Below are 8,786 nucleotides of genomic sequence, written 5' to 3' on the forward strand. Positions count from 1 at the left end.
ACAAACACGGTCCCCTGGACATTCCAGAGGTGTGATCAAATGAAACCCTTTAAACACATTAGACAGTAGATGTTTTATTGCTTATAGGAGTTATGAGATTGATTGATCACTGTTCGTTATCTTCACCTTTCATTTTGATCATTAAAAGTGAAAAGAAAAGTGGGATCGTGAATCAGTCTCTTTAAAGACTAGTATAACATGGGAAAGAAGGCAAATAATAAAATTACACGGGGAAGTAAAATTTATGATATGATAATGTACACCTATATTTTCAAAGCCAATTTAGCAAAAATTAGCATACATGGGAGAAAATGAGAACTTCCGAGAATTTGTTCCTATCTATGAGCTCTAAAAGTGTCAATTCAGTAATTGATTTTATTAGCTGTGCTCATAAAATCTTATTTCATAACTTGTTCGTTTTGAGTATATTACAGGGCAGATTTTGATAGTCATCGCACTTTATTCTTTATAGCGTGTGATACACTTTCGTGAATTCAAGTATGTCGTGATTATAAACGAGGAAACGATTAAAATTGAAGTACGAATATACGATCATATTTCTTAAAAATCCAACATTTCCAGAACAGTTATCAAAATGGTCGTTTTTCTGCAGATTTTCATATTATATGCATTTTATCTAAAATGGACTGTTTGTGCAAAAGAAGGAGTATGCTCTATAGGAGATTCAAAGTACGGCTCATGTAATGTAAGAAGTGAAATAAGAATAAGTCTTTCAACTGGTTTATTTATTGCTTTACGTGGAAGGTGAATCATTAGATAACGTTTTACTGATGTAAAAATTCACTAGGTTTGGGTGAAGTTTTGATCTATGCAAGGTGCTCAGCTGGATTATTTATTGTTTTTATGTCTCATTAGATAACGTTTTACTGATGTAAAAAATCACTAGGTTTTCTCTACCGTGATACATAACTTCCGTTTTAAAGGTCATACCCGAAAGGCTCGTGATTTTCGCCTTAAATACTGAGCTTTGCGAAGGAGCACTCACTACTGATGTGAAACGTCTTCGGTTGTTCTCTCAGTTAAAACTGTGGTATATCAGCCTTCTTCTGTTCTGGTACTACTTCTTTTCTTAAATGCCTTCTGATTTTAAAAGGTAACAATGCTTGGTAAAATGACTTTCATCAAAAATATATCAATCAGTTGTAGTAAAGTATTGTGTATTATGGTAACTATTATCAATTGATATAGAATAGCAAAGTGTCAAACGTATTTGGAATTGTAAGTATTGTATAATTTCGAAAAACTAAATCAAAGTATTAAAGTTTTATCGATCAAAATAGCACGCAAAACTATTAAAGATCTATAATATAATTCCCAGGGAATGTAAATCACTAGCAACGTGTAAATGTTATTTTACGTATTTATGATACTTGTCAGCACGGTGAGCTCTAACTGTAACACATATACCTTCTTTTTCTTTCGAGTCGAGAGACTTATGCAAGACGTCGCCGACCGTAACACATTTTCCATTCACCAGTGTTCCAGAACGAGACATTTAGGTTTTCCCAACACAGAGAGAACATTACGGAATTACACATTGTTATCCAGGTGACTTCAAGTCACTACAAACGCGAAATATTTTATTATGTACTAAACTTTCTATTTCCAGTGTAAATGTTTATTATTTCATAATTCAATGATAAATCAATATTGTCGGTATATGTGGCAGTGGTGTCAGTTCTTTTCCCTTTACCAAGCATAATTAGGAGGAGAAAAAATGAAAACATCCATGAGGTTAATATAAGTAATAAAGTGGATAATTCAACCCATACAAATGTACATTAAAAAACAACAAAACTATTCAATTACTCCGTTCAGAATCAGTCATACTGAACAGACTTAGATATATATATATATATATATATATATATATATATATATATATATATATATATATATATATATACATATATTTAAAGCACAAACAAACAATTATAACACCCAACCTTACGTTTACCCCTAGGATCTAAACGATACATGTGATAAACAATTAACGAAGTCGTTGTGGCCGAGTGGACTTACGCACTGGTTTGACAGTCTTGCTAGGCGGTGGGTGCCGCAGGTCGCTGGTTCGACCCCGGGATGGGGCGAAAATTTTCAGTACCTAGTTGTGATTATTTAGTGATATATATATATATATATATATATATATATATATATAATTATATGAATATATATATAATTCAATAAAAAAGCAGGAAAATATACAGTTCCAAAATATATTTAAATCACAATTGTTTGTTTGTGCTTTATTATAGGATTAAACATTCTTTTTGAAGAATTTATCGATGTGTAAACTCCGGACATTTTACTCACAAACTGAATAAAAGTGCTCCACATTTAATTAATTACACTTATATATACCAGCCCCAAACATGTGCATGTGATGGATAAATCCACATAAAAGTATGCAATGGCAGTGCTCTCGCGCCTAAGATACCACCGTTAACATATCAGAGTATTATATGTAAACGTGATATAAACAGATTCTATTAATGAAAAGTTAATATAACGAACAGTAATCAATCTCAACTCCCAAAACGAGTACAAAATACGGACTGATCTCATTATAATCAAGTATGTAGCTATTTTGTAAACAAAAGTTAAAGAGTAAAATTGCTTCGTTTCTACAATATAGAACCAACCAGTTTCAATATTAAGTTAACTGTCTCTAAATTCATCTTTTACAGTAAGACAAAAGAATGTTGTTCGAGCTACAGAAAAATAAAAGGTGAATGCATTGGTAAGTGGTTCAGTATATTAGGGAAAGGTGAAGGTAGCAAACAGTTATCAATCTCTTAACTCCTACAAGCAATACGAAATAGTGAGTTGGGCAAACACAAACCCCTGGATATACCAGATGTAGGATCGGGTGTCTAGGAGGAGTAAGCATACCCTGTTGACTGGTCACACCCGCCGTGAGCCCAAAATCTTTATCAGGTAAACGAATCTATCCGTTGTCAAAATACGTGTGCCAAGAACGGCCTTACAATCGGTATGAAACAAGTCAGACAGCATCTGACCCAATGATAGTTTGTATTGGCAAACTAGATTGTTATAACGACCATAGAATTTGCAAAGTGTTGATATTAAACGAGACTGTTGGAACCCCTGCACCATCAATTTGTTTGGCAGTAGACTGCTTTGATTTAAAAACTGACCTTACGGAGAACAAGCTCTTGTGTATCGAATCAGTTGAGAGATATAAACACCATGTGTAAGTGATAATGGAACATTGCGACATATATATGGGAAGTTGACGATGGAGAAGCTGAAATCATCCCGTTTGTCATAAAGTTGGGTTGTTATTTTGCCGTTAATATCAATTGTCAATATAATATCTAAGTTCATGTATGAAGCAGAAGTGGACGACTTTGTGGTGTCCTTTATATCGAGTTCACAGAGATATATCGGTTCGACATATGAATGAAAATTATTATTGTTAATAGATAAATGTAAATATAAAATTGAAGGCCACAGCAAGATATTTCTTCCTCTCACGTAGACGTTTTTGAATAAGTTTTGCTTCACAAGAATGTAAAAAAAAAAAAAAAGGTCATCTATCAAACAGTCTGGTACATGTAAATGACACCAGAGTGATTTTGTAGGGAAATGATAACGATTGTGTTAATTATCAAATACAACTATCTGTAAGATTCAGACAAATCAGTTACTCGTGGTCAATAACATCAAGTGGGTTTGACGTCATGTACACATTTTCTGCTGAGCAGTAGGTACACTTTCATTGAATAATTTGGTAATTTACACAACAGATTTGTATCTAACAGAATTTATGCACTCTATTCTACTAGGTATGGTATTCACATTTTTTAGAATCAGATATCGATTGAACTCTGCTCTAGAGAAAATTAAGTGAATTGTACAAAGAAATTTACAAGAAAATTCTAATGAATATTCCACCTTTTATCTGATAGAAAATTGTATATGGTTGCTTTGGTAACCATTTATAAATGTCCTTTAATCAGAATCAATTAATTGGGATTCATAATAAAATTTACAAGACATTTACAACATAAATGTTCTAATTACAGAATAGCATGAACTAAATTCTTTAAAACTATCCATCATGTGTTTGATTACAACTTGTTTTTTGCAAACAGAGTGTGTTGGTTTCTTCGGAGATAATTGCGAAAAACAATGTGTGGATGGATATTTCGGAAAATCGTGTAAAGAGGCTTGTAACTGTACAAACTCAGAAACCTGTAATCAGTACGTCGGGTGCATCGAAACCAAAAGTAAAAGTAAGTTTGGCATTTGGTTTGATAAATTAGAAAAAAGACCTTGTTATTAGTCCATGCAAAGATTTAAATGTTTGTTCACTTCATCATTATACCACAAACCACAAATGAGGTACACACATGTAAGTATCCTTCATGCTATATACAAAAATGTACTCACAAAATCGATCTTACAAAGGACTAAATATCGGAATGGTGAAGCCCTTACATTACAAGCAAGCTTCCCCTCAACTGATATAAAATATTATATCAAAATATGATTACACGATTATATTGATATGATTTCAACGAATTTCATTTTAAATAACCCGTATTTCTCCATTAATGAGTAGTAGATTCGGAAAAGGCAGAAACTACGACAGACAACAAAGAAGCATGCCCGCTTGTTAGACTAATGGTTCCTGCAATAACGACTCTGCCTATTCTAAGTTTCATCATGTGTTTTATGATCTGCTTATATAGGTAAGTATGCAAATCTAGAAATTCATACTTATGAGTATGCACATGCAAATATTGTCAACTTGTCAAGTTCGTTTTTCTAACTATTTTTGAAGAACACGAAGACAAGGAAAGTATAAAGTGGACAACGCCATGAAAATGAAGTCAATCCCACAGAAAAAGTCACAAAACATTCAGTTGATTCGTTACATCAGCAATGCACACGAACATAGACAATACAGTGACATCGATATTACGAAATACACGTATAATAGAGAATTTGAAAAGCACGTGACACATGACTACAGTCGAATCATATTCCCTAAATTTACGTCAGTGGATATCCCAGCAGACCAGTACAGTACGGCCATAATACGTAATCCACATGTACTGGAGGATGGAGAAAGTGGAAGTAGCACAGACACTTCTGATGGAGGAAATATGCAAGAACGTTTGAGACACCCCTCCACTGACCAACGTAGTGCACAAAACTCCAGACCTTATAGTCTAGTTCACCCCGAATGGATTTGACGAAGTCTGATTTTACCATCTAGGTATCTCTATCGGGACTAGAAAGTTTATGATAAGACGAAGTCAGAGTTATACAACATTGTTATTTATTGTCATCTCATATCACTTTCATCATATATTTGTTAAATACATTGCATTGATCGATTCGTTGTGCATTTGTATACATTGAATGAATATTTATGATTTCTGAGGGCTTTTGGGAAACATGTATATGAATTATACCAATTCTACTCACTTTCGCTTAAATCTACTTCGCTGGTATTTGGAATGATGAATATTTTAATTCTAGAGAGAATTCCCAATCTTATTAAATGTATCGTACTTATATTAGTCATCAGGGACTTAGGATTGTGCTCGAGGGACTTTCCTCAGACGCTATCGCAAAAAGTAGATTGCTGTAAAGTATCTAGTATGATTACTATATTAAATGAATTATACAGTTATTTATCTTTGATTTCCTTTTTTTAATCTTTTTAAAAATGCAATGTTTAAATGCTGTTTACAGACAAATTTATTACAGGTTAAACGACATTTAAGCAGTGAACAACCTATGAAGTATACGTTGTACCCAATATTTACAGTACACTATACATATATTGGAAATTGAACAACGTAAATGAATGGGAAATAGAAGAATATGTATAATGCTTTCCAATCGATAAATGGATAAATATTACCCAGGGTAGGTGATAAATACTGCTTAAATTTCTCCTAAGAAAGATTTATTTATTGAATGAATGAAAGTTGAAAGATGAAAATAACGATCGGTGATCAATCTCACAACTCCTACCAACAAGTTCCTCTTAATGATGATCGGAAGCATAACTTCTTACTATATGGCCTTCCCCATTCTCTAATGAAATAATGCACTATCACCAACAGTTGTGTAAAATATGATCGCAATTTTTTGTTGAATTTCCGAAATAAAAATTTATGGGTCCTTTTTACACCGAAGTATCCCGTTGTTGAAATCATACAATTTTTTTCTCTATAAATTGTTTGATACAGAAAAATTATATTTATTGACAGTAAAACTTGAGAAACATCACATATTCAGGTTTTTGATAAAAAAAAACAAAACAACAATCCCAACTATACTAAGTAATTTTTAATACGAATCCTCTTTTCAACCCCTTCCTTACAGCATGTATGGGATAATGTGCGTGATATATAAATATGCTACTAAAGATTCTATAAAGAGAACACTTGTAATGAACAGTTTGTTGGTGCCTTGGAAGAAAGAAATGTCTTGGCAGATTACCAATTATAGGAGCCGACGGCCGTGTCGACTCAACTGGCCACTGTGCATAATTCGGATCTTACAGTACCATTGACCCAGGACGGCGTTGTCATCGACACAAAACTAGTGCAGGTAAATTAACTGTCGTGTCAATTCTTGGTTCTAAATACATGTCAAATTTAAGTCGTTAGGAAAGGTAAGAATTGAGTTTATTTTGTGCATTAATAATTTTAAAAAATCAACTTATGCAGCTTGCTAGCACTCAATTTGGCCGAACTTATTTCAAATGCAGAGCATGACATATTTACTGTGTATGAAAGAATTATCAGTTTGTTGATAGATCAAAAGATAAAAATGATATCCTATTATGTACCGGGTATATCAGTTTTCTGTAGAGCAATGAGGTGGAAAATAGCAATGCATTGGAGAAAGGTTTGAAGCGGACTGTTGAAGGGACGAAAAACAATCTGCAGATTGGGACCATCATAACCGATTGCCATCTCGAAATCTGAAGTGTGCGCTCGTATAAGGGAAGATTGCCAGAAACCAAACATTACTATGATGTACAGTGTATGGCATGTTGGAAAAGATATTCTCTATGAAAATTGAAGATAACGAACTGTGATGAATCTCATAACTCCTGTAAGTAATACAAAATAGATAGTTGAGCAAACACGGACCCCTGGACACACCAGAGGTGGGATCAGGTGCCTAGGAGGAGTAAACATCCCCTGTCGACCGGTCACACCCGCTGTGAGCCCTATATGCTGATCAAGTAAACGGAGTTATCCTTAGTCAAAACCAGTGTGCCAAGAACGGCCTAACAATCGGTATGAAACACGTCAGACAGCATTTGACAGAATGATAGGTTGTATTGACGAACTATATCGTTATAACTACCCTATAATTTGCAAAATGTTGACTTCAATCGAGACTGTTGAAACCCCTGCACCATCAACTTGTTTGTCAGTAGCTTGTCTCGATTTAAAAACTTTTTTTTTTTTTTTAGATATTTTTTTTTTATTAGCATTGTCCATTGTACAAATAGAAATTAAGTGCATCATATTATATACTTTTATAGGTAAGATGTACAATGGATATATAATCACTCATACCAACCATTCATACTCCACTCATACATTTCAAAATTAACTGAAATTATACCAAAGAAATAATTATTGAGGTTGCTATAATAGTATCAAAAATATGTAAATTTATACAAAACATGCAGTAAAAAATATACTGTTCAGTGGGTTCAAATATATTGTTCCACAAATTCCATTGTTTTTCAAAAAATAATTGATTGGAATTGTAAATAGATAAACACCTTTCAATACTGTATTTTATTTTCAAATGGTTCAAAAGACCTAAAATGCTTAATGTTTTACCTTTTAATGAGGTATTGAAAATATACTGTTTAGTATACAGAATAATAAAGTTAATTTTCATGTTGTCTTTAGTAAGTGGTAATTCTCCTAAAATTATATTTTCAAAATTAAAACCAATCCTTTTTGAAGTAATCCTGTAAATATGCAAACTTAAAGCTCTCCAAAGATCCAGTACCTCATTACAACTCACAAACATATGTTGAATAGTTTCTGTTTCTTTTTTACACAAGTTACAAACATCTGATGTTTTGATTTGAATTTTTTTGAGATAGTAGCCGACAGGAAGAATTCTGTGAAGAAGTCCATACTGTAGCCACTGTACAGAGGAATCTGATGTAGTTTTGAAACAAACTTTGAAAGCATCCTTTATGCATATATCATTGACACCATGGGGAGATAACTCTACATTCCACTTTGGTATTGAAGTAGGAGTTACCTCAGTTGTGTTTATACAATTGTAAATAATATTTGTACATCTGACATTTGGCAGAATATTTTCAAAATAAAATGGTAAATAAGGAAGACAAATTTTTAACATACAGGTCCTCTCAATTTTCAAAATCTTGAAGCATTTCGAAAGAGCACAAATAACACTATTATATTGCATCACATCTATATCAGAAATATGATTTAAAAACTTACTATGCGCAGAACAAACTTCGATTTCAATGTGAAATTTATAAGACATTTTATAAGAAACTCAAAGTACTCAAACAAAAGAATGGTGTCAGAGGTGGATTTAACAGCTTACGCTTTAGAAGCTGAAGATAACTAGTAGTTATCAATCTCATAACTCCCAATAAGCAATACAAAATTATTAGTTAAGCAAACATGGATTCCTGGACACACCAGAGGTTGGATCAGGTGCCTAGGAGGAGTAAGTATCCCCTGTCGACAGGTCACACCAGC

At 33.1% G+C, this 8,786-nt stretch overlaps 1 protein-coding gene across 2 annotated transcripts; it reads left to right on the forward strand.

Moving 5' to 3' along the window:
* The first annotated feature begins 431 nt into the window (after positions 1-431).
* Positions 432-5,686, forward strand: LOC130046974 (uncharacterized). Of its 2 annotated transcripts, none has more exons than XR_008796057.1 (5): positions 432-706; positions 2,712-2,764; positions 4,143-4,283; positions 4,613-4,742; positions 4,835-5,686. XR_008796057.1 is itself a non-coding variant. In XM_056140882.1 (5 exons), exons 1-5 carry the CDS (start codon positions 596-598, stop codon positions 5,247-5,249), a joined length of 834 nt encoding a protein of 277 aa, XP_055996857.1. In that variant the 5' UTR covers positions 436-595; the 3' UTR covers positions 5,250-5,686. The 2 variants fall into 2 exon arrangements, 1 of the variants encoding a protein (XP_055996857.1); XM_056140882.1 differs by having other exon boundaries at positions 436-690.
* The last annotated feature ends 3,100 nt before the right edge of the window (positions 5,687-8,786 follow it).

This window comes from Ostrea edulis, chromosome 6 (assembly GCF_947568905.1).
Source record: "Ostrea edulis chromosome 6, xbOstEdul1.1, whole genome shotgun sequence".
In the NCBI taxonomy this organism is placed as follows: Eukaryota; Metazoa; Mollusca; class Bivalvia; order Ostreida; family Ostreidae; genus Ostrea; species Ostrea edulis.

Coding starts and splice junctions, on each gene's coding strand:
- LOC130046974 (XM_056140882.1), top strand. CDS start 596: ATGGTCGTTTTTCTGCAGATTTTCATATTATATGCATTTTATCTAAAA. Junction 691..2,711: donor TGCTCTATAGGAGATTCAAA/GTACGGCTCATG, acceptor CATCTTTTACAG/TAAGACAAAAGAATGTTGTT. Junction 4,743..4,834: donor TTTATGATCTGCTTATATAG/GTAAGTATGCAA, acceptor CTATTTTTGAAG/AACACGAAGACAAGGAAAGT.